Here is a 26,435-nt window from a genome sequence, read left to right as displayed (position 1 = left end):
TGACTCACAGTTCCCCATGGCTGGGGAGGCCCCAGGCAACTTACAATCATGGTGGAAAGCAAAGGAGAAGTAAGAACCTTCTTTACATGGTGGCAGGAGAAAGAAGAGAATGTGTGCATAGGAGGTACTGTCAAACACTTATAAAACCATCAGATCTCATGAAAATTGACTATCATGAGAACAGCATGGGGGACACCACCCCCAGAATCCAATCTCTTCCCTTCCTCAACATGTGGAGATTACAATTCAAGATTAGATTTGGGTGGGGACACAAAGCCTAACCATATCACCAAGGTACTACTGACTCTTACTCTGTATCTTTACTAAGTGATTCCTTATGTCCTACACTGCCAGAATTTCACTTCTCTCTTCCTTCATCCTCATCCCTCATCCCTTTTCTTTTTTTTTAATAAAAAAAAATTGTGGGTACATAGTAAGTGTATCCCCATCCTCTTTCAACCCTGAAAAACACGCCAAAAAAATCCTAGATGGGGAAGTCAGGGGGCCTCTGATAAAGGCTTAGCTTGTAGGTGACTGTCTCTGTTACAAATTAATTGATTCTGGACATTGAATTCTTCATTTTTCAGAATTATCAGAGATTATTAGATTATCTCTAAGTCACTAAATTTTGGATATGATAATAGGGACACATCCTAGTCCTTCAGGTCCTGAGATGAATAAACCTTAAGGAATCTACCTATGTATAATACAAGTAGGCATAGTGAAAATGGTTGGCAATGCATTTTCAGCTATAACAATTCCTCTAACTGAACTCTAAACCCCAACCTCTTTTGAGTCTTTCAAGTTCTAGAAACTTATTCCTGGCTGGATGCAGTGGCTCATACCTGTAATCCCAGCACTTTGGGAGGCTAAGGCAGGAGGATCACTTAAGGCCAGTTTGAGATCCACCAGGGCAACATAGTGAGACCCTGTCTCTACAAAAAATGAAAAATAAAAAGTTATCCAGGAGTTATGGTGCATGCCTGTAGTCCTGGCTACTCAGGAGGCTGAGGTGGGAGGATGTGGTCAGGATTGCTTGAGCCCAGGAGTTTGGGGCTGTAATGAGCTATAATGGCACCACTGCATTCCAGCATGAGCAGCAGAGTAAGACCACCATCTAAAAAAAAAAAAGAAAAAGAAAAAGAAAAAACAAAAAACCTTAATCCTAACAGTTCACCTGATCAATGGACACAAGCCAAAACCACACCTTCCATGCAGCTTAGACTTTGGAATAGACTGCCTGTGTCACTTAGATCTGAACCTACACTTTCTAAGTTAACTGGACCTTGAAACCTTGCCTATTCTTTTCTTCTTTAACTTCAGAACAATCTGTACCTTCTTTTCTTTTCTTCTTCAACTTCAGAACAACCTGTACCTTCTTGGTTCCGAAAACTTTACTCTGAACATTTTAATGCTTAATGGCCCAGAACACTTGCATTCTGAGAGGCAACTACCATTAAGTCACCCATCAATGTAAACCATGAACATTCCTCATGTTACAGAAGGTCCCAATGTCCACAGAATTCTGGCAACAAATGGGTTGTTGTTGTCTCAGAAAAGCCCTAGGGGCCTGCCAACATCTACTTCCTTAAGTCTCAGGAACCTGCCCTTCCTGGTTCCAGTGCTAGAGCTTGGGTGATAGGTGGACAAACTAGACTGGGAGAGCCCAGAGAAACTAATCGCACTGAGGAGGGTGGTGGAGGTGAGGCGGATGCTAGGCTCAGGTCCAACAGCAAAAGGAAGAAGGAGTCCACAAAGGAAGGGAGACTTCACATAATAACATAATGCCAGAGATAGATGGGCAGGTGACTAACTTCAGGGAGGGCCAGTCATGAGGAAAAAGCAGAAAAGCCTACAAGGAGATTGACAAGCACACAAAGCAATCAGAAAGCTAACCAGGTAGGCAGTTGGTACAGGAAGGACAGAAGCTAATCCTCAGGAAGTGGAGATCAACATTGAAGCTGAATTGAGAACTGGCTGTCTTGGTGAGACTGATGTCAGCAGTGCCAAACCAGGTCTGAGAGGGAATGGTATACACTGGGAGACAAAGCAAACACCTCAGCAGGGAATAGAGAGTCCAGCTCTAGTCCTCCAAACAATGACATGGCAAAGTAGAATCAATGGTCACAGTTTGATACCACTGTTTGCCAGTACCTATGTGTGTGAAAAGATATTTTCTGACTAAATAAGTAAAAATCTCATTATTGATCAGCACAATGAACATCTATAATCAATTTGGAGACGAGGAACCTGATGTGATGACTCCTGTGGCGTAGCAATTGTTTCCTACTGAATGATCAGCATTCCTAAGGCTGTCTCTGGTTCCTGGAAGACTGTTTCTCTTACTTTGTCTCAAGGACAGACATCTTCCCTAGTAGTGTTAGATTTCTAGGAGCCCTTTTGTTCATTTTGAAACTCAGAAATAATTTGATTTCCAAACATTTTCCAGGTTTTCATAGGCTCTTCTCATTTTTAGTGTACTCGTGAGGGCCTCATTTATGACTCAGATTCTAGAGATGTCTCCAGAAGAGACATTATAAAACAACCATGCTGCCTGGGCTCTCTGAGGTAGAGCTCAGTGTTACAGTGCTCCCACGGTGCCCGTCCATGAAGCAGAAGGTACAGGCCATGTCCTGTTTACATCTCTGAAACCTGGCATGAACCAAGTTATCTTCCCAAACCTTTAAACTCCTCTCTGCCATGTCAGCTCTGTGGTGGCAGGAACTAGGTCAGTTTGGGCTTGCAGTCTTGTTCTAGTGTCTAGCACAGTGGCCAACACCTAGAAGACATTCAATGAACACTTGCTGAAAAAATTTTGTAACAGTTTCAGAAATAACATTAGGAGTCTAAGCTACCACATACATAAATGTCCAGTGAACCCAATTGTTATAAATTATAATAACTTTACTAGGTATGACTCTTTAGGTGTTCCAAATCTTTCTCTACATCCAGCATTCCAGAAATAGCTATTACCTCAAAGGAAGTCTTGCCCATAAAATAAAGGCACTTCGGATGTTTTTATTCTACCCAAAGTAATGAATAATGACTGAGTACCACCAAGTATCAGACTTTATGCCAGGTGTTAAGAAATGCAGGCATGTTTAGTTTCTGTATCTACTCTAAAAAGCTTTAGTCGAGTTGAAGAAGTAGACATTTTAAATGGTAATCTAGTGTAATCTGTGCAATACTAGTGGTGCTAATAAAGTGCCAGGGGGAAAGAGGAAGAAATACACAGTTTTCTACACAAAGGGATTTAGAAAGATACCTATGTGAGTTTGGTCAGACTGCTGTGAATAGCATACTATAAACTGGGGTGATTCGAGTCTGAGCAAACCATAATCTGAGAACTTGGGCTTCTTGTTTCATTTGGCTGCAAGACAGTTGGCAGCCAGTCAGTACTTTACCCACTTGTAAGAGATTAGATGTATCTTCCTTGATGATTCAGACCAACGTAAGGGGAAAGACCTGATGATACCAACTTTGGGGATTCTCCAAGAAACAACGCCCCCAGACCACACTATAATGATGCTTAAAGTTGATAAGCCCTGCCCAGTTGCTCAGAGTTTCCAGTTGGCTCTTTAGTCCCCCACTCTAAATCATGATAGGACAAGGATGGATAAAGAAGCCTGAATTATCAGCTTTCAGTTTGCTCAGACTCAAATTACCCCCCAGTTTATAGTATGCTATTCACAGCAGTCTAAGCAAACTCACGTAGGTATCTTTCTAAATCCTTTTTTGTAGAAAAATTTGTATTTCCTCCTTTTCCCCCTGGCACGTTATTAGCACCACTAGTATTGCACATATTACACTATATTACGGTTTAAAATGTCTACTTCTTCAACTGAACTAAAGCTCTTTAGAGTAGCTATATGGGCCCTAACCTGACTGGTGTCCTACTAGGAAGAGAAAATTAGGACACAGCCATGTACAAAGGAAAGACCACGTGAAGACACAAGGAGAAGAAGGTCATCTACAAGCCAAGGACAGAGGGCTCTATAGAAAGTAACCCTACCAACCTCAACCTCAGACTTCTAGCCTCCAGAATTACAAGAAAAGAAATTTCTGTTGTTTAAGCCACCCAGTCTGTGGCATTTTGTTATGGCAACCCTAGCAAACAATATACGAAGCCTAACTCTTCAAGTTTTTCTCCAGCAGGGAATCTGAATTATTTCTTTTAAGCTTTTAGTAGCTATTGTGTGGGCAACGATGGTTGCATGTGCATGTTAAAGTTGTTAGAAAACTAAATTTATGCCAGGTCAGAGACTTGTATAACAAAACCACTAATGGGGACTCATCAGCTCATCACTTAGCAGCTACAAAGGAGTAGTTCATGCTTAGCAGTTTGTGGCATTTCACAAAGAAGTGAAAGGCCCTTTGCATGTCTATGACCCTCATCAACAATTTTCTTTTTGAGGTAAAGAAAGCTGATCATCGAAAAGGCATAACAGATGTTTTAGGGGTTGGTGATGACGGTGGCATATGAAGAAAAACACGTATTCTCAACAATATTGCCAATAGAATCCAGCAATACATTTAAAAGGATAATATATTATGACCAAGTAGCATTTATACCATAGAAGCAAAATTGGTTTGGCATTCAAAAGTCAGTCAATCACATTTGCACTGAGGTTATCATAGCTGACAAGCACCGTCTCTGTGGCTTCAGCTCCTGGCTGCAGGCCGCTGATGGAGGTCCAGAAGGTCAGCTGCTCACAGACATCAGCTGCGGCTCCAGCATTTTCCGCAGGCTGCAGCCTCTGGGTTTCAAGCTTTTCATTTCCCAGTCTGCAAACGGGTTAGTCCCGAGCAGGAAGCAACTCCTTCTCCAGCCGGGAGGTGGCGGCCTGCGGTCGATGACGCCTCCGGGGTCCTTGGGCTCAAGGTTCCGTTTGGGGGCGCTCTCGTCCGGCTTGCGGGCTGCCCTTCTCCACAGACGGAACCGTCTGGCGGCGCCGCTGGTTTCTGCGGGGTTTGCAAACAGAGCGTACCGGGCCCTTCCGGTCTTCCGTACAGGTTCCTCCAGTTGGTTGGGCTGCGGAGGGAAGGCTCCCCGGTAAAGCACTGGGGGAGGGAAGCGACGTCGGAGAGCTACGGTTTCCTCCGGCGGTCTCCGACCCTCGCCCCATATATTCCCAGAGCTCGGGTCTGACCCGGGCCTTACCGGGCACCCCGGAAAGGCGGGGGTAATAGTACAGATGGAGACGCAACTGCAGAGCATTTTCGAAGAGGTGGTGGTGAGTGCAGCTGCCGGCCATCCAGGACTACGGCTCGGGGACGGGTAGACGCGGGGGCAGCAGACCAAGGAAGCTGGCCCGGGCAACTTCGTCTCACGCTTCCCTTTTTATTCTCTTGTTTTGACATCGAGGTTGTGTGCGGGGAGGTTTAGTGATTCTCAAACTGCTGTCAAGTTCATTGTATCCTTTGAAATCGATACAGTGACAGGCCCGACAGGTATTGATAGTTTCAGAGCTGATTAAGGTGACTTGTCCTGTGTTACATTGTAATACTTGGCTAAGGGAGGCGCCTTTTAAAAATTAACATTGTTTACATTTTGTTTGTTTGTTTTTTTTTTACAGAAAACGGAAGTTATAGAAGAGGCTTTTCCTGGGTGAGTGTATGCGTGGCGGATTTTTGTGTTTTCATGTGATTGTATCTGTCAGATTTTACTTAGTTTCGTGTTGGAAGGTTCTAAGATCCACTATTCTGATTGTGTGTAATTACCTTTTTAAAACGAATGACAAATAATGTAATTTTTATTTTTTTAGCATGTTTATGGATACTCCTGAAGATGAGAAAACAAAACTAATTAGCTGTTTGGGTGCCTTCAGACAGTTTTGGGGTGGTCTTTCTCAGGTGAGCACTTCATTTTTAATACATTCAGCTGATGATTTTTGCCCCCTTCTTTTTTTTTTTTTCCTTTAACATTTACTTTGATGTTGCTCTTAAGATCTTCCTGAGAAGGAAGAAATAAAATTGTCATCATTTTTTATTCTGGCTTACGTTTGTTTTAATTTGTATATTTCGGTGGAAAACCTATGTTGAGAAGTCAAGTTGATACTGCACAGTGTGCAACGTTAAAAAGAAAAAAACTCCCCTATGTTAGATTAATTAAGATCATTTTCATCCTATTCGGATTTATTTGGTACACTTGAAAACAGATGTGTTAAGCTTTACTTGTCAAAGATACACATTCCATTTGTTTTACTTAATAAAGGAATTGGCACAGCATTGATACAAAGATGCTACAATAGGAATACCAAGATTCTATAATAACGATAGGAAGATATTATAGTAAAAATGAGGAAACAAACTGTAAAAGTAACAAAGAACAGCTACCAGAAAATGTATCCGTAAAAAAGACAAAATGTGTCATCCTCGAAGAGCTCACATTCCAGTAGTGCCTTACCTTCTCATGGTGTATTATGGGTAGGGAAATGAGAACTGTGTGTCAGCCACTGGTGATAAGATTTGCCACTCCAGACATGGATCATATACTGCTAATACAGTCATGTTTTAACCTTTTGTTTAATTATTTTCTAATAGGTAATACATTCATATGGTTCAAAATGCACAGGTATAAAAAGGGTGGATCCAATAACTAGTCTCTCTCTTCTCTTACCTGTTCTTTTTTCTGTCTCTAGCCAATATCCTCAAGTTATGTTTTCTTCTAGAAGTATTTTATGCGTATAGAAACACTTTTATAGCATGATCATATACCATGTACACTGTTAATTAATTAGCACTTTTTTCCTCCTAATAATAATCTAAAGGTAATTCCCTATCAGTCCAAGAGTTACTTGTTCCTTCCTTTCTTGTTATTTTTTATTTTTTTAATTAATTAATTTATTTATTATTATTATACTTTAAGTTCTAGGGTACATGTGCACAACGTGCAGGTTTGTTACATATGTATACTTGTGCCATGTTGGTGTGCTGCACCCATCAACTCGTCATTTACATCAAGTATAACTCCCAATGCAATCTCTCCCCCCTCCCCCCTCCCCATGATAGGCCCCGGTGTGTGATGTCCCCCTTCCCGAGTCCAAGTGATCTCATTGTTCAGTTCCCACCTATGAGTGAGAACATGCAGTGTTTGGTTTTCTGTTCTTGTGATAGTCTGCTGAGAATGATGGTTTCCAGCTGCATCCATGTCCCTACAAGGGACACAAACTCATCCTTTTTTATGGCTGCATAGTATTCCATGGTGTATATGTGCCACATTTTCTTAATCCAGTCTGTCACTGATGGACATTTGGGTTGATTCCAAGTCTTTGCTATTGTGAATAGTGCCGCAATAAACATATGTGTGCATGTGTCTTTATAGCAGCATGATTTATAATCCTTTGGGTATATACCCAGTAATGGGATGGCTGGGTCATATGGTACATCTAGTTCTAGATCCTTGAGGAATCGCCATACTGTTTTCCATAATGGTTGAACTAGTTTACAATCCCACCAACAGTGTAAAAGTGTTCCTTTTTCTCCACATCCTCTCCAGCACCTGTTGTTTCCTGACTTTTTAATGATCGCCATTCTAACTGGTGTGAGATGGTATCTCATTGTGGTTTTGATTTGCATTTCTCTGATGGCCAGTGATGATGAGCATTTTTTCATGTGTCTGTTGTCTGTATGAATGTCTTCTTTTGAGAAATGTCTGTTCATATCCTTTGCCCACTTTTTGATGGGGTTGTTTTTTTCTTGTAAATTTGTTTGAGTTCTTTGTAGGTTCTGGATATTAGCCCTTTGTCAGATGAGTAGATTGCAAAAATGTTCTCCCATTCTGTAGGTTGCCTGTTCACTCTGATGGTAGTTTCTTTTGCTGTGCAGAAGCTCTTTAGTTTAATTAGATCCCATTTGTCAATTGTGGCTTTTGCTGCCGTTGCTTTTGGTGTTTTAGACATGAAGTCTTTGCCCATGCCTATGTCCTGAATGGTACTACCTAGGTTTTCCTCTAGGGTTTTTATGGTATTAGGTCTAACATTTAAGTCTCTAATCCATCTTGAATTAATTTTCGTATAAGGAGTAAGGAAAGGCTCCAGTTTCAGCTTTCTACTTATGGCTAGCCAATTTTCCCAGCACCATTTATTAAATAGGGAATCCTTTCCCCATTTCTTGTTTCTCTCAAGTTTGTCAAAGATCAGATGGCTGTAGATGTGTGGTATTATTTCTGAGGACTCGGTTCTGTTCCATTGGTCTATATCTCTGTTTTGGTACCAGTACCATGCTGTTTTGGTTACTGTAGCCTTGTAGTATAGTTTGAAGTCAGGTAGCGTGATGCCTCCAGCTTTGTTCTTTTGACTTAGGATTGTCTTGGAGATGCGGGCTCCTTTTTGGTTCCATATGAACTTTAAAGTAGTTTTTTCCAATTCTGTGAAGAAACTCATTGGTAGCTTGATGGGGATGGCATTCAATCTATAAATAACCTTGGGCAGTATGGCCATTTTCACGATATTGATTCTTCCTATCCATGAGCATGGTATGTTCTTCCATTTGTTTGTGTCCTCTTTTATTTTACTGAGCAGTGGCTTGTAGTTCTCCTTGAAGAGGTCCTTTACATCCCTTGTAAGTTGGATTCCTAGGTATTTTGTTCTCTTTGAAGCAATTGTGAATGGAAGTTCATTCCTGATTTGGCTCTCTGTTTGTCTGTTACTGGTGTATAAGAATGCTTGTGATTTTTGCACATTAATTTTGTATCCTGAGACTTTGCTGAAGTTGCTTATCAGCTTAAGGAGATTTTGGGCGGAGACAATGGGGTTTTCTAAATATACAATCATGTCATCTGCAAAGAGGGACAATTTGACTTCTTCTTTTCCTAACTGAATACCCTTGATTTCTTTCTCTTGCCTGATTGTCCTAGCCAGAATTTCCAACACTATGTTGAATAGGAGTGGTGAGAGAGGGCATTCCTGTCTTGTGCCAGTTTTCAAAGGGAATTTTTCCAGTTTTTGCCCATTCAGTATGATATTGGCTGTGGGTTTGTCATAAATAGCTCTTATTATTTTGAGCTACGTTCCATCAATACCGAATTTATTGAGCGTTTTTAGCATGAAGGGCTGTTGAATTTTGTCAAAAGCCTTTTCTGCATCTATTGAGATAATAATGTGGTTCTTGTCTTTGGTTCTGTTTATATGCTGGATTATGTTTATTGATTTGTGAATGTTGAGCCAGCCTTGCATCCCAGGGATGAAGCCCACTTGATCATGGTGGATAAACTTTTTGACGTGCTGCTGAATCCGGTTTGCCAGTATTTTATTGAGGATTTTTGCATCGATGTTCATCAGGGATATTGGTCTAAAATTCTCTTTTTTTGTTGTGTCTCTGCCAGGCTTTGGTATCAGGATGATGTTGGCCTCATAAAATGAGTTAGGGAGGATTCCCTCTTTTTCTATTGATTGGAATAGTTTCAGAAGGAATGGTACCAGCTCCTCCTTGTACCTCTGGTAGAATTCAGCTGTGAATCCATGTGGTCCTGGACTTTTTTTCGTTGGTAGTCTATTAATTATTGCCTCAATTTCAGAGCCTGCTATTGGTCTATTCAGGGATTCAACTTCTTCCTGGTTTAGTCTTGGGAGAGTGTAAGTGTCCAGGAAATTACCCATTTCTTCTAGATTTTCTAGTTTATTTGCGTAGAGGTGTTTATAGTATTCTCTGATGGTAGTTTGTATTTCTGTGGGGTCGGTGGTGATATCCCTTTTATCATTTTTTATTGTGTCTATTTGATTCTTCTCTCTTTTCTTCTTTATTAGTCTTGCTAGCGGTCTGTCAATTTTGTTGATCTCTTCAAAAAACCAACTCCTGGATTCATTGATTTTTTGGAGGGTTTTTTGTGGCTCTATCTCCTTCAGTTCTGCTCTGATCTTAGTTATTTCTTGCCTTCTGCTAGCTTTCGAATGTGTTTGCTCTTGCTTCTCTAGTTCTTTTAATTGTGATGTTAGAGTGTCAATTTTAGATCTTTCCTGCTTTCTCATGTGGGCATTTAGTGCTATAAATTTCCCTCTACACACTGCTTTAAATGTGTCCCAGAGATTCTGGTATGTTGTATCTTTGTTCTCATTGGTTTCAAAGAACATCTTTATTTCTGCCTTCATTTCGTTATGTACCCAGTAGTCATTCAGGAGCAGGTTGTTCAGTTTCCATGTAGTTGAGCGGTTTTGATTGAGTTTCTTAGTCCTGAGTTCTAGTTTGATTGCACTGTGGTCTGAGAGACAGTTTGTTATAATTTCTGTTCTTGTACATTTGCTGAGGAGTGCTTTACTTCCAATTATGTGGTCAATTTTGGAATAAGTGTGATGTGGTGCTGAGAAGAATGTATATTCTGTTGATTTGGGGTGGAGAGTTCTGTAGATGTCTATTAGGTCTGCTTGCTGCAGAGATGAGTTCAATTCCTAGATATCCATGTTAACTTTCTGTCTCGTTGATCTGTCTAATGTTGACAGTGGAGTGTTGAAGTCTCCCATTATTATTGTATGGGAGTCTAAGTCTCTTTGTAAGTCTCGAAGGACTTGCTTGATGAATCTGGGTGCTCCTGTATTGGGTGCATATATATTTAGGATAGTTAGCTCTTCCTGATGAATTGATCCCTTTATCATTATAGAATGGCCTTCGTTGTCTCTTTTGATATTTGATGGTTTAAAGTCTGTTTTATCAGAGACTAGTATTGCAACCCCTGCTTTTTTTTGTTCTCCATTTGCTTGGTAAATCTTCCTCCATCCCTTTATTTTGAGCCTATGTATATCTCTGCATGTGAGATGGGTCTCCTGAATACAGCAGACTGAGGTGTCTTGACTCTTTATCCAGTTTGCCAGTCTGTGTCTTTTAATTGGAGCATTTAGTCCATTTACATTTAAGGTTAATATTGTTATTTGTGAACTTGATCCTGCCATTATGATATTAACTGGTTATTTTGCTCGTTAGTTGATGCAGTTTCTTCCTAGCCTCGACGGTCTTTACATTTTGGCATGTTTTTGCAATGGCTGGTACCGGTTGTTCCTTTCCATGTTTAGTGCTTCCTTCAGGGTCTCTCGTAAGGCAGGCCTAGTGGTGACAAAATCTCTAAGCATTTGCTTATCTGTAAAGGATTTTATTTCTCCTTCACTTATGAAACTTAGTTTGGCTGGATATGAAATTCTGGGTTTAAAATTCTTTTCTTTAAGAATGTTGAATATTGGCCCCCACTCTCTTCTGGCTTGTAGAGTTTCTGCTGAGAGATCTGCTGTTAGTCTGATGGGCTTCCCTTTGTGGGTAACCCGACCTTTCTCTCTGGCTGCCCTTAAGATTTTTTCCTTCATTTCAACTTTGGTGAATCTGGCAATTATGTGTCTTGGAGTTGCTCTTCTCGAGGAGTATCTTTGTGGTGTTCTCTGTATTTCCTGGATGTGAATGTTGGCCTGCCCTACTAGGTTGGGGAAGTTCTCCTGGATGATATCCTGCAGAGTGTTTTCCAACTTGGTTCCATTTTCCCCCTCACTTTCAGGCACCCCAATCAGATGTAGATTTGGTCTTTTTACTTAATCCCATACTTCTTGCAGGCTTTGTTCATTTCTTCTTCTTCTTTTTTCTTTTGGTTTCTCTTCTCGCTTCATTTCATTCATTTGATCCTCAATTGCTGATACTCTTTCTTCCAGTTGATCGAGTCGGTTACTGAAGCTTGTGCATTTGTCACGTATTTCTCGTGTCATGGTTTTCATCTCTTTCATTTCGTTTATGACCTTCTCTGCATTAATTACTCTAGCTATCAATTCTTCCACTTTTTTTTCAAGATTTTTAGTTTCTTTGCGCTGGGTACGTAATTCCTCCTTTAGCTCTGAGAAGTTTGATGGACTGAAGCCTTCTTCTCTCATCTCGTCAAAGTCATTCTCCGTCCAGCTTTGATCCATTGCTGGCGATGAGCTGCACTCCTTTGCCGGGGGAGATGCGCTCTTATTTTTTGAATTTCCAGCTTTTCTGCCCTGCTTTTTCCCCATCTTTGTGGTTTTATCTGCCTCTGGTCTTTGATGATGGTGACGTACTGATGGGGTTTTGGTGTAGGTGTCCTTCCTGTTTGATAGTTTTCCTTCTAACAGTCAGGACCCTCAGCTGTAGGTCTGTTGGAGATTGCTTGAGGTCCACTCCAGACCCTGTTTGCCTGGGTATCAGCAGCAGAGGCTGCAGAAGATAGAATATTGCTGAACAGCAAGTGTACCTGTCTGATTCTTGCTTTGGAAGCTTCCTCTCAGGGGTGTACTCCACCCTGTGAGGTGTGGGGTGTCAGACTGCCCCTAGTGGGGGATGTCTCCCAGTTAGGCTACTCGGGGTCAGGGACCCACTTGAGCAGGCAGTCTGTCCCTTCTCAGATCTCAGCCTCCGTGTTGGGAGATCCACTGCTCTCTTCAAAGCTGTCAGACAGAGTCGTTTGCGTCTGCAGAGGTTTCTGCTGCTTTTCTTACTTGTTTTTTAAATAGCAACGTAATATTCCATTGTATGGCTGTACCTTCCTCCATTTAACCAATCTTCTACTGACTCTTAAGTTTCTTCTTAACTTTTTCTCATTTAACCAGTGCTGTGATGAATAATATTATGCCTGAAAAATAGGATAAATTCCTAGAAATAGTATTGCTGAGTCAAAAGCCTTACTGGTTTGTAAGTTTTATAGAAATTATTAAATTTTCCACAAGGGTTATACTAGTTTATACTTCCACCAGCAGTGTTTGAGAGTATCTTTTTATTATAACCTCACAATAGAGTGTTAAGCTTTTTGATCTTTGCTGATCAAAAACATGAGAAATTTTATCTCAGTATAATTTTATTTTGCATTTCTCAGTGATGTTGAACATCTTTCCAAAATTTTTTTAAAAAATTCATTAAACACTTTATAAATTATGATGTGGCCCTCTAATGGAGAAACCAGGAAGAAAATAGGTATTTCCAAATCATTGTTATATGTGCCACAATAGAAGTATGTATGAGAACAGTGGTCATGGAGAGAAGCAGAACATTATAGGCTCTTTTTGGAGATATCCTAGAAGATAAACTTTGATACAGCACAACATTTGACATCATATTTAAAGTTTTGCAAGTCTAGAAATGTGACATGTCATTAGATTCATAATGGGCTCTTCTTTAGGCTCTTAGGGATTAGATTCACACCTAATTCTCATAAGGCTGATACATACTGATCCATAATGAATTTTACTCCCAGTGACAGTAATATTTATATATGCCATAAAGGGCAATGTTTACAATGCCTTACAATGATCTGTGTTAAGAGTTTTCTATTGACCATTGATATGTTAGTTAATTAATACTTTTGAAGGTCCCATGTAATAAAAAGGTAGCATTTTATCTATATAATTGCAAAATTTTAAGCTTAATGTGACAAATACTAAATCTGAACATTTTAATTTTCCTTTTTTAAAAAATTATTTTCATCCACAGATGCTCATAGTGAAGTATTTCATTCATAGTATTGGTATACTTCCAGTTGTAGTATTAGCTATTTCTTATAAAAATGTAACTTTAGACCCCAAATAAAATCATTCTCTAATTTTCCAGGAGTCTCATGAACAGTGTATCCAGTGGATTGTTAAGTTTATTCATGGTCAGCATAGTCCTAAAAGAATTTCTTTTCTTTATGACTGCTTAGCAATGGCAGTTGAGACTGGTCTCCTTCCACCCAGGTACGTTTAATGGGTATGAGCAATCTGACGAATTTTCTTTTCTATATGTGATTGGAAATTGGTTGAGGTTGTTGTTGTGAAAAGATAAGAGAATGAAGAAGAAAGTGAGGTTCATCAAGTAATCCTTTATATAATACCTCAGGTTTTAGTTTTTAGGAGTCATAATCTTTGAATTATATAATGCTTGTGGGCTCAAAATCAGATGTTTCTGCCCAGGTGCTGAGATTAATCTCTTTGATTAGTTTGTAACACTTTACTTTTGCTGCATAACCTCAACACCTCATGGCTTAAAACAATAATACTCAGGTTTTAAAATTATTCATGGTTTTGGTGGTTGACTGGGCTTAAGAGGCACTTTTTCCTCAAGGTCTTAATGATTAATGATCGATGTAGCTGGGGCTGGAGCATGGCAAAAGCTTCCCCACTCAGATATCTGGTGGTTAGTTCCTGGCTGTCATCTGGAACCTCAGCTGAGATTATTAGCCAGAACCTCCACAGGCCCTCGCCTTGTGGCCTGAACTTTCTCACCTCATGGTGGAGCCTAACAGCAAGTGTGCAAAAGAGGGCTAGACAGAAATTGTGTCACCTTGTCTTAGAAGTCATACTGCATTCTTTCGGCCATAGTCTTAGGTCTGCCCACATCTAAGGAGTGAGAACATAGACTTTCCCCCTACCTCTCCTTGGGAGAAATGTCAGTGTCACATTTCAGAAGAAGATGTGGGATCAAAAATCTTGTTGCCACCCTCTTGGAAAAATCCAGTGTACCACAAGGTGATAGATGGTAAACATGTAACTGAAAGCTCCAGATACACTTCTTTCTAGTAAAATATAACGTAGTGAATATTATTTCATTCTTACTTTGTTTTTGATCTTTCATACAAGTAAAGAATGTAAAATGCTATACATATTTATAAGTGTACTTAGTAATAATGCACTTTTATGAAAGATATTTGAGAGGATAAATATAATACAGTCCATAGACTATGGCTATATTAGTCTGTCTCATGCTGCTAACAGAGACATACCTGAGACTGGGTAATTTATAAAGGAAAGAAGTTTAATTGACTCACAGTTCGGCATGGCTAGGGAGGCCTCAGGAAACTTAGAATCATGGCAAAAGGCACCTCATCACACAGGGCGGCGGGAGAGAGAATGGGTGCCCAACGAAGGGGGAATCCCCATGTGAAACCGTTAGATCTTGTGAGAACTAACTCACTATCATGAGAACAGGATCGGGGAAACTGTCCCCCATGATTTAAGTGGTTTTACTCATGACACATGGAGATTATGGGAACTACAATTCAAGATGAGATTTGTGTGAGTACACAGCCAAACCATATTGGTGGCTATTAGAGAACTTGGAAAATTCTGTCTTATAACTGGAATGGCTGTTTCTTTTTTTATAGGCTGGTTTGTGAATCCCTGATAAACTCTGACACTCTTGAGTGGGAAAGAACACAGCTTTGGGCCTTAACATTTAAACTGGTTCGGAAAATAATTGGGGGAGTGGATTACAAGGTATATTTTTCTCATTATAAAAAGTGATTGTTTTCAGATATGATTGATTTTTCAGTGTGCATATCCTACTTTCAGGTGAGAGACATGATGTGGAAGCATTTACAAAATCTGTCTATTTCTTGTGGTATATTTCCTGAAGAGATTTAAAATTACTCAGTTGTTCCCAAGGCTCCTCTACTCCCCTCCCAACATTCTTATAAGTACAGGTAGCTGATACATTTTTATGAAGAGTAGGGAAGTCACAAAGCAGAATCCATGTTCCTTCATGCTGCAAGTGTTATGATCCCTTCAAATGAAAGCACAGAGCAGGGGTGTGTGGAACTGAGAAGGGATGGTAGGCATCACTGCTGAAGGGAACAAGACCTGCTTCACCTCCCTTGGACGTGAGTCTTATCTCAACTAATATCTTCAGCACTTTGGGCTCTCGACCAAAAACAATGTACACTCTCTAGTTTTGTCTCATGAAACGGCTTAGGGACTCCATAGCTACAAAAGCCATTCTGTATCTTAATGAAAAGGAGACTTTTGTCATTGTCCTTTTCCCAAGAACTACTAGTGTCTGACCCTGTGCTTTATTTCTGCATTTTCTCTAATCTGAAATGACTTACCAGATAATGACCTAACAGATAATTATTAGTTTAAATCATGATTTATCACACAGTTAACTCTAAGAAGCTTTTGCTAATTATTTTCTCTTTACTCGGATTTATGCAATTTTTGCCTTCTTATTTGTATGGTACTTCATAATTGTTCTTTTATGTATGTGTTCTGTCTTTTACAAGCTTGGTTACCTAGTTCATAGTCAATAAATGCATGTTGAATGAAATTTCTTCTTTATATATCAGATAATGTGACTAGTATTAGGTATGTGGAAATGATTAACAGAATAGCCTTGGATATCCTTGAGAGATTAAGGTATGTGATGGATGAGAAGGGAGAATAGGCTAGTCACAGTGGCTCACACCTATACTCCCAGCACAAAAGGGAGTGAGCAGAAAGAGTCGTCTACCAAAAAGTTTGATACTGTTACTCAAGTTTTCAGAGTGCTTTCAAGTCTTGTTAAAATATGTTTCTGTCTGTATGTATAAATTAAGGTGTTTGACCCTTGTAACAGTGGAAACCCTTCTATTGTTATGAGGGCCAAAAAAGTTTGGCAAACTGTATAATGACTTTTTTTGCTCATCGTATTGTAAGACAGTCTTTAGAATTCTGTTTTGGAACATGACTCTTTTCTTGAGTTAATGTTAGGGACTTAGATAGTAACTAGGATTCAGAAAATTTAAAGGTGTGACCTGGAAGGAATATATAACCCTGAAACCTTTGGGTGTTTTAGCTAACACAGTAGACACTACTTAATTTTAACCCATGTCTTTTTTCTTATATCAGGGTGTTCGAGATCTCTTAAAAGTGATTTTGGAGAAGATTTTGACAATTCCTAATACAGTGAGCTCTGCTGTTGTACAGCAGCTTCTGGCAGCAAGAGAGGTAATTTAGACATATCTGAAATTCATGATCACAACCTCAAAAAAGTCTAGCTTTGTTTAGGTCTGTGCTTTTAATACTTATGGTATTTTGTGAGATGCTCTATTTCTTCTACAAAAAAAAAATCACTTCTATTTTAAAAGATGCTAGTTCCCTTATATTTCAAAAGGACATTTTAAATTTTAATTCATGGTTTTAAATTACAAAACCAATGAAATAGAAATTAAAATAGCTTAAACCATTACAAGACCTCAGCATGTGGACCACTTAAAAGATCTTTGTACTTTGTAACTAGTATTGCAAGAATTGTTACGTTGGTCTGTTGCTCTCCTGTTTAAGTGTGCCAATATTTAAAGCATGTGCAAGGTTATTTACTAACATTGAACAATGTATTCCATTGTTTATTAATCTTTATTTTTAGATTTTTTTACATATAAATGTATTCTTTTATGCTACAGTTGAAACCCAATAAATCCAATAAATACTATCTCTACATTTTATTTTAATCGACAAGAAGCAGTTGTCTGTGTGTGTATATATATATTATACTTATTTTTTTAATGATAACACTTAAAATCTCTCTTAGCAATTTTGAAGTATACATTATATTGTTATTAACCATAGTCACCATAATGTCCAATAGGTCTCTTGAACTTATTCCTCTTGTCAAACTGAAATTTTGTCCTTTGACCAACATCTCTCCAGAAAGTAACATCTCTACTTTTTAATATCTTTTTTTGTTGTCATTATCATTGTTATATTTAAAAGGCTCACATGGACCAGATTCAGTGGCCCATGTCTGTAATCCCAATGCTTTGGGAGGCCGAGGCGGGAGGCTCATTTAAGCCCATTGTCTTTACAAAAAATTAGAAAGTTAGCCGGGCCTGCTGGCATACACCTGTAGTCCCAGCTACTCTGGAGGCTGAGGTGGGAACACCACTGGAGCCCCAGAGGTCGAGGATGGTAGTGAGCCATGATTGTGCCACAGCACTCAAAGCCTGGGCAACAGAGCAAGACCCTGTCTCAAAAAAATAAAATAAATAATGATAATAAATAAAATAAAGAGCTTATATGTGGGACTAGTCAAGAATGATGTGGCATTTTTATTTTTCTTAGGTTATAGCATATATCTTGGAAAGAAATGCCTGCTTATTACCAGCCTATTTTGCAGTCACTGAGATCAGGAAACTGTATCCTGAAGGCAAACTTCCACACTGGGTAAATTTTATATTTCCCAAATTTTTAATATAAATTTTCGGCTGGGTTTGGTGGCTCACAGCACTTTGGAGGGCAAAGGTGGGAAGATGATTTGAGGACAAGAGTTCAAGACCAACCTGGGTAACATAACAAGACTCTGTCTCTACAAAACATCAAAACACACACACACATATTAGCCAGGCATAGTAGCACGTGCCTATAGCCCCAGCTACTCAGGAGCTGAGGCAGGAGGATTACTTGAAACCAGGAGTTTGAGGCTGCAGTGAGCTGTACTCCAGCTTCGGCAACAGAATGAGACCCCGTCTCACACACGGAAAAGGGTATTTTGTTAAAAACAGTTATATTAATCTTATTTTTGTGTGCTTATTCTTTTAATGATGACTTTATCCTTAGATAATATGTATATTTTTAATCATGATGTATTTCTTTCATTTCTCTGCATTTCCATTGAGACAATTTATATGCCATGTGATAAAATATGCTCAGCTTCATCAAATAGCTAAGGATATGGTGGTGTGACTTGGTTTAATTCAGGGACAGATGAACTGGTGAGTGATTTTTTTAGAAGGAAGCAAAAGGGAGCTAACCTTTAAACAATTATCATGTGCCAGGGCATTGTACTAAATCTTTACATATATTATCTCATTTTATGTAAATGTTCACGATATTTCAGGGGCAGTCTCAATTTTCCTTTTGTACTTATTTACTTGACTTCCCTCTTTCTCTCTTCAGTTACTTGGAAACCTAGTATCAGACTTTGTGGATACCTTCAGGCCCACAGCAAGGATAAACTCCATTTGTGGTAGGATTATAATTTTAAATATGCCAAATAGTACCTGATTTTTAGTAATCTTACTATTGAACAAAGCTGAGGGATGGTCTCTTAATATGTGCCTTGGTGACTTGTCATATTGGTGACTCTCTAAGAGCTTAATATAATGTCTTTCACTTGTTTTCACTTACTTTGTGTGCCAAATACAGGGAGGAAAAAGAAACTCTCCGGAATGGGTTTCATCTTCATTTAAAACCATTCTAGAAGTGAGTTTCTTGGTGATTAGAAAGACATTTTAATACAGCTAGTAAAGCACCATGGAATTTCTAGGCAGCTGGAAGGCTCAACAGACCTGTCCCTCTGTGGCTATAGAACGTGAAGGTGTCAAGCTCACTCAGCCCATTCTAATTCCCACTTTTGCTCTTCCTTTCATCTAATTTTCCATTTTCCCATGTTTTGTTAGAGTCTCTGAACTTTCTTTTAAAAATAACCATGTGATTTGGCAATTTTTGCAGTGCCCACATATCCTCTTGAATTATTTCTAGAAATCATGGTGACCTCAGAACCATGTGGAAATATAGACCATTGTTTATTCAGTGATCAAATATTGAGTTCTTCCTATGAGCCAGGTGCTATTCTAGATACTGAAAATACAAAAATAATCTAAATAGACACTAGACAGATAATTATCAGATTTCTAGCTTTTGTAACTGAGGTGGATATTGATATCATGTAGTGAATTATGGAAGCAAAGTAGGTTGGAGAAGGATGATGAATTTGAGACATGTTGAGTTTGAGGTGCTTGTAGGACATCCAAGTGACAATATTTGTTAGGCAGTTGGATGTAGGAGCTGATAGTCATATGTGACATGTAAGGCCTCTAGGAATATCCTGCATAAAGTTTAATCATGTTGACACTGAACTAGCAGTCTTAAACTTTTTCCTGTAAATGGCCATTTAGTAAATATTTTAAGCTTTGTAGGCTACAGAATCTGTTCCAAATACTCAGCTCTGCCATTGGACTGCAAAGGCAGTTGTGTTCCAATAAAACTTTATAAAAACAGGTGCCAGGCTGGATTTGGCCCATGGATTATAGTTGGCTGATCTCTGCCCTAGACATTTAGACAAAATGCAACATTTTCAACTTTGGAAAGCCTGTGCAAATTGATCTTCAACTATCTGAACTAAAAATAAAATTCCCAAACTTCAGTCTCACTGAAACATTTTTATAAGCCATTTTTAAACCAAAGCAATGCCTATTTCAGCATATATGTTCATTAAATATTTATGAAGTGAATGAAGTACTGCTGTGTTCACATTTACTTAAAAACATTTTTGTGATACGTCCAGGTCGCTGTAGTCTTCTGCCAGTTGTAAATAACTCGGGTGCCATTTGTAATTCATGGAAACTGGATCCTGCAACTCTTCGTTTTCCTTTGAAAGGCCTTTTGCCATATGATAAGGTATGTTGCTAAATATAATGACACTTTTAGTCCATCTGACAGTGTTCAACCTAGATTAAGTGTGATGCTAAATTGTTGCTTCATAATCTGAAGAAGTAAATATTTAATGAAAGGTAGCTTATAGTTTATCATGTTATTCTAGTATCCAAATATACCCTGTGGTTGATGCTATTGTGGGTGTTTATGCCCCAGTGGTCCACCTCTGGCAAGGTATTCGGAGGTGGGAAACTGAAATTTTAAATTGATTCCTTGATTAAGTCCCCACATTTTAAAAGTGGTAGAGCTTTTAAATGTGAACTCAGCTCTAATTCCAGAATCTACACTCTTAACACCTGTGCTATCAAGTTATTTGTCCTTCCAAATTTGGAAATAGTGTTTTTGTTTACACTTGTAAACAGTATTTAGAAACTGTCTTCATTCTTCTTAGATTACATTTCTGAACAGAAAATTACTTCATTACAATGATACTTAAGACTAATGTGACTATATTTGAAGTCACATTTCTAAGTTTGACCCTAAAGGGAAGAGGGTATGCTTTTTCAAATCACTGAAATTTTGATATACCCTTTAAGGGGCACCAGTCCTTCTAAATTGTTGCATTAGTGAGCAGTCTTGCTGACTGGACTGATAATTTTTTGGGCCTAGTTGCTCTTTTTACAACTATATCTACATTGTCAACTCTTGCTATAAGAACGTCTTCGTAAAACAGTCACTTTGGTTATTCTGTTTTAAAATGCCTCAGGAATTCTTTAAAATTAGCACATTGAAGTGAATGTGTATGTACTCGACCCCTTTCCCAGACATTTTACTGTTAAAATGAAGAAAGAAACAGTAAACAAAGACATTCCGGTAGATGGGGTGAATAGAGAGGGATTACAGGCTGATAGAAATGAATTTAAAAGAAAAAAAAAAAAAAGAAATTTAATGCCATAACTGTTTCTAAGGTTTTTACATCATAGTTACAATAGCATAGTCTTTTAAAGATTATCTTAAAAATAGGTATATAAAGTGATTTTTTTTTCTTTCTATCTGTCCATCCACCTAAGGAGACATTTAAAAACATCCAGCTAACCTTATGCAAGCAGTGCTTGAGGTTTGTAAGAAGAAAAACTTTCATTAACTCTATCAAAATGTTATGTCCCCAGCAACATAGAAATGAAAACGATGTGCTCTAGAAAGCCATTAGATGACTTAGAAACCATCTAGCATCATGGAAGAGTTAAAATAAACTAGAATGAAATCCTTCTAAATTAATCTATTTAATAAACATAAATTCATATTTTTAAATTAATATCTTTTAAGTATGGGCAGGCAAAATTAACAAATATAAATAGGCTTATCGCTGTTTCATCTACTTCTCAAAAAGTTGATATGCTTTAAGCTAAAAAGCTGTTTTTTGAATCTTATTAGGAAAATAGGGAATTGATTGGTCTATATTCAAGACATTGAATAAACATTCAGCCTGTCATTTGGAAAACTCTGAAAAAGATTTTGTTTTTAATGTCATTTTCTAGTATTATTTTTTGTTTGATTATTTGTTTCTTAAGTCAGGCTCTCACTCTGTCACCCAGGCTGGAGTATAGTGGCATGATCACAGCTCACCACACCCTCGACCTTTGGGACTCAGGTGACCTTCCCCACCTCAGCCTCCTGAGTGGCTGAGGCTACAGGCATATGCCATCATGCCTGGCTAGTTTTTTGTATTTTTTGTAGAGATGAGGTTTTGCCATATTGCCCAGGCTGGCCTCAAACTCATGGGCTCAAGAGATCTTCCCAACTTGGCCTCCCAAAGTGCTGGGATTACAGGCATGAGCCACTATGCCCGGCCTAGTACTATTTATTATAAACTGAATTTGACTATCAGAAATTGTATACTTACATGCCTAGAAAGCCTTCTAGAAAACTGACTTGTTAAGTTTTAACAGAAAGGAAGCAAAGATATTATTAATGATGCTTCTTTATGTCTAAGAAACATGATCACCTAGGACAAAATCTATATAAATTGACATTAGTGAGATGCTAAAATTTAAAAAATTTAAACCTTCTGCGTTTTCAGGGAAAGTATAGTGGAAAGTACACTGGGGAAGGGGGATTGGAAGGTCTGGTTCTAGTGTTATCTTTATTGTTACCCTCTGTATGACCTTGGGGCAAACCGCTTCATCTCAGGTGTCAAATGAGGCAAATGAGGTGTGGGAACAGATGACCTGTAAGCACTAAAATCCTATGATTTTTTTCCCACTAGATACTGCCTACTCTGTGAAGGTAACGAGTGCCTTTAGAGGATTTTAAAATCTCATTTCTAATAATTTGGATTAATGTTGACATTGATCTTGAAGCAATGATTTTCTTATTTTCTTTAAAGGATCTCTTTGAACCACAGACTGCTTTGTTGAGATATGTATTGGAGCAGCCTTATTCCAGGGATATGGTCTGCAATATGCTAGGTTTAAATAAGCAGGTACTGTACTATGCTGGAAACCTAGTAAATTCTGCATAGAATCTGCACTATTCTTTTCTCTTTTCTTTGCTATAGCTAACTGAGCAAAACAGTTAAAAACTACTTAGTGACTTTCAAAAATATACATAGTTTTTTAAACAATGTATTATTCCTACCATTTATATATTACTTTAAGAATGTTTAAATATAAAAAGAAAAATTTTTAAAGTTGGTTTATTTTGCATTGCTTTTTTTTCTATAAGGCCAGTTTCAAGTATACCTTTTGCCAGAGAAACCTACACATGACTTAACCATAATTTTTGACTTTTTTTTGTTGTTTGGGTGTCTGTTTTTATATAACCCTTGGTATCTTCAGCGTGGCCTTCTTGCTGACTTTTTTTTTTTTTTTTTTTTTTTTTTTTTGGTGTGTGTTTGCTTGTTTTTGGTGGTTTAACATGTGGGAGGGTTTGTGCTGACTCTGGGTTCCTTGAGGCTGGCCTCATAGTCACTGTTTTGTCTTTTCTTTTTTTCTTCCTTTATTTTTGTTCTGTCCTGTCTTGTCCTGCCCATCCTCCAATGCTCTAGACCTTGAACATTGCTCAGGTATGTTCACAACCTTACTGTTGTATTGTGACTAACGATACGCTGGCCGCTTTGTAGCCACTGATTCCATTTAGAGAATACGTGTATGGTCGGGGCTTGAAATTGGCAGGACCATGCTGAGACCAAGGCCACTAAAAAATGATTTCTTCTTGGGATATGAGAGTTATTTTTGGTGGATTGTTTTTGTTTTTGTTTTTTTGGTGTTTGTTTTTTTAATATTCTTTTTTTTTCTTTTTTCTTTTTTTTTTTTTTTTTTTTGGTAACAAAGAGACAACACCTGGCACTCAGTGAAGCCTGTCACTTTTTGATGATTTATTTTTCCTTCCCACTCCATTTACTTTTTCCTACTTTAGGGCTAAAGCTAGCCTGGTGGAATTTTCAGAGATGGAAAGATTTATGGTGGCCTTTATCTTTCCAGACTACTAAAACAAATAAAGAAAAATAACAACAACAGAAATACTTACGTTGCTTTGCCTTAAAACAAAAACAAAAACAACATAAAAAAGAGAAAAAAGGCACTTTAACAGAGATATGCTGCTTTTAAAAGTTGGAGTGGTAAACTTTATACAGGAAAGGCTTTTTTGGAAACATGGGGATTGACTAAGAAATGTCAGACTCTTAGGTGACCCCACACCTGCTTGACAAACACCCTTCTTTGTCAGTCTTTGCCAAAAGTGCCTTCCTCCTAGAGTGAGCTCCTCTCAACTGACGCTCACCTGCGGTGGGAGAAAAACACTATGGCCAGACTTTATAAATCAAACTCTTATACAGTCCCAAGTCTGTTCCAGGACTTTTCACCTTTGATATTTTAAACAAAATAGTGGTTCCAATTATTTTTGTTAAAAATTTTTGAGCCCAACATATTAAAGTAGACCAGCTTTTTGATTTTAAAAAGACGTTCTTGTCTAGGTTATATAAAATAGCGTTACTGTTTGCAATACTATAGTGAAGGTTGTGCCAGTGCTTCCATTTATAAAGCCCTATTTTTAAGGACATATAGCTTGGCCATAAAACTTGCTCAGTGTTGAAACTTTGCATGCCAAACCTCACCCTAGTAGCAGTATCTCTTTTATTATTTTAAGTTTTTCTTCTGAAAAATTTGCCAAGTTTCCTTGTTTGGACAAGCTTTTGTACATGTGAAACTGAAACTGCTTCACACTAGAGTATCTGACAGTTACCTCATATAATCTGTCAATTTAACATCTTAAATACCAAGTCATTAATTCTGATCAACTTTCATTGAATTAGAGGTAAGTATTCAGTTAACTTTGAAAGAATGCTTCATGCTATGTTTTAAAAGTCATTTTTACAGTGAACCTTAAGTCATACTTGACTCAATTTTTTTACAGTTTGGTGGATAAATGTACCCATGGTCATTTGAGCTGCAAATACCTTCCCCCAGATATCCTTAGCTATCCTAAGCTTTTTTCTTTTGGGGGCGGGCAGCTCTTGTCAAACTAGAAATTGACGAAACAATTGAGAGTATTTCTGATCTGATCATTTTGATAACAAGTTTCAACCTAAAAAGTTTATGACTAAGACATAAATCCATAAAAAATAAAGTTTATAATGGAAATGCTGACAGAACATTATTAGTATTGGTACCACTGTAGTGTAAACATTGTCAAAAATTCACAATTCATCAGTAATCGTTTTCATAGAAAACTCTTTAGTTAAGAGTTGTGTAGATAGAAGATAATATGCTCAGTTGACATGATATTTTTACCTACTGGAAAGTAGACTAGAAAACGAGAACACACAGGATAAGAAGCATATGATTAAAGATAACCAAATCATCGTATTACATCTTTTATCATTACAGAACTGCATCCTACACTATACTTTCTTGTCCTTTCTCTAGCAATGTGATAATTTACTCATAGCTTTTGAAACCTTAAGAGCTGTTCACATTACATTTTCCAGTAGGAATTGGGTTGTATTTTATGCTATTATTGGTTACATTCAGCAAGTCATAAATAGCCCAGTTCCGTGACCGGCAAGATGGAGCGTTAGACTTCAACTCACAGTGGAAAAGTCTTGTTTTTTATGTGCTTACACAAGTTTGTATTCTTTCTGCCAAATAAAAGCACTGTAAAACAGATACACTCCTCAGGCTCTTACATGATGGTGTATCAACCTTGGCTACTATGAGACAGTGAAGTATTCATCATTCATTTGATCTTATGTTAATCAGTAAGTTTCTCTTTGAAATTATTCTGATTATTGGTAACTTTCTCGGTTAAAGCAGTGAATATGATTTTGAAAGAGAAAATGACATTGAAAGGAATTTTTGTTCCCAACTTCGCCTGAATAGATATTATTTTAAAATTGATTTACATCACTGAAATAATTTAAAATTAATTTAAGCTCATCTAAGTACAGTATGTTAAAATTTTGCTGCAAAAGCATTATGAGAACTGTACATGAAAAGTGTCCAGTACTATTCAATATAGGATATGAGATGCTAAGACTGAAAAGTGCTATCATTTGCCATTTGAAATAGTGCTGGGAAGGAATCGGGCATAGGTCAAGGGTTAATATTAATGTTTCTATTAATGTCATTTGCCTGATTTTTAGCTTTTATCAAAGCTGAAAATTTTAAATGAAGTTTCAGTATAGTTTGGGCTACTAGGTAGAAATAGAATTGTTAAAATATTGAATTTAAATAGTCTTAAAACAGGTTTTAACTAAGTAGGCATATAGTTATGATGTACACTAACAAATTTAACTTTATATGTCAGTGTTTTGAAGACTTAAATTCACCAAAGCTTTCACAAAACAAGATGTGAACAGTTACAGGCATAGCATCCATTGGCTTATGAAATAATCTTAGCCTAGTGATTGACAGTTAACTTTTATTCATAGATTCTGAAACTGCTTTACAAATGGTTGTTCCACTTTGTAAAACCATCTGCTATGTAGTAGAGAGTCTTAATTTTAATGTGCCTGTCTTTAAATAATTGAAAACTAAAGCAGTTTATTATTCTGAAGTAGCAGTACAGATCATTTCGTAGCTCAGATTTTTTTTTTTGATATTACCAAAATTTGCAGATAAAGCAACATATTTAAGCTGTCTTTAAACTTGATTTGAGAAATATCCTTGGCTTTAACTAAAACCACCTGGGAAATTTATAGTTAATCCTGAGAGCTCTTCTGCTATATTCAGGTACTGGAGCATTAGGTACCGTAGAGATTCCTGACTGACTTAATTTTTGACAGAAAAGTTAAGGGTCATGGCACGTGTTGAAAGAACATCAGCTTTAACTGTAAATTTCCTAGTTCTTGCT

General features: G+C 37.9%; 1 protein-coding gene across 10 annotated transcripts in view; it reads left to right on the top strand.

Moving 5' to 3' along the window:
* Positions 1 to 5,007: 5,007 nt before the first annotated feature.
* Positions 5,008 to 26,435, top strand: part of MED23 (mediator complex subunit 23) — a 47,399-nt gene continuing 25,971 nt past the window's right edge. For 4 of the 10 annotated variants that reach the window (XR_012433440.1, XR_012433441.1, XR_012433439.1 and 1 more), the window contains exons 1-11: positions 5,008 to 5,234; positions 5,577 to 5,608; positions 5,766 to 5,853; positions 13,531 to 13,655; positions 15,062 to 15,173; positions 16,560 to 16,658; positions 17,772 to 17,873; positions 18,606 to 18,675; positions 19,996 to 20,108; positions 22,471 to 22,566; positions 23,131 to 23,148. Coding sequence is in view for 7 of the 10 variants with exons in the window: in XM_005551844.5 (XP_005551901.1) it covers positions 5,196 to 5,234; positions 5,577 to 5,608; positions 5,766 to 5,853; positions 13,531 to 13,655; positions 15,062 to 15,173; positions 16,560 to 16,658; positions 17,772 to 17,873; positions 18,606 to 18,675; positions 19,996 to 20,108; positions 22,471 to 22,566; positions 23,131 to 23,148 (894 nt within the window). In the remaining 3 variants the exon portion in view is untranslated. Of the gene's footprint in view, positions 5,452 to 5,576; positions 5,609 to 5,765; positions 5,854 to 13,530; positions 13,656 to 15,061; positions 15,174 to 16,559; positions 16,659 to 17,771; positions 17,874 to 18,605; positions 18,676 to 19,995; positions 20,109 to 22,470; positions 22,567 to 23,130; positions 23,149 to 26,435 lie in introns of all 10 variants that reach the window. The other 6 variants (XM_015448664.4, XM_015448665.4, XM_005551845.5 and 3 more) reach the window with 6 other exon arrangements.

This window comes from Macaca fascicularis, chromosome 4 (genome assembly GCF_037993035.2).
Source record: "Macaca fascicularis isolate 582-1 chromosome 4, T2T-MFA8v1.1".
Lineage (NCBI taxonomy): Eukaryota > Metazoa > Chordata > Mammalia > Primates > Cercopithecidae > Macaca > Macaca fascicularis.
This window is presented reverse-complemented; position numbering and strand designations above follow the sequence as displayed.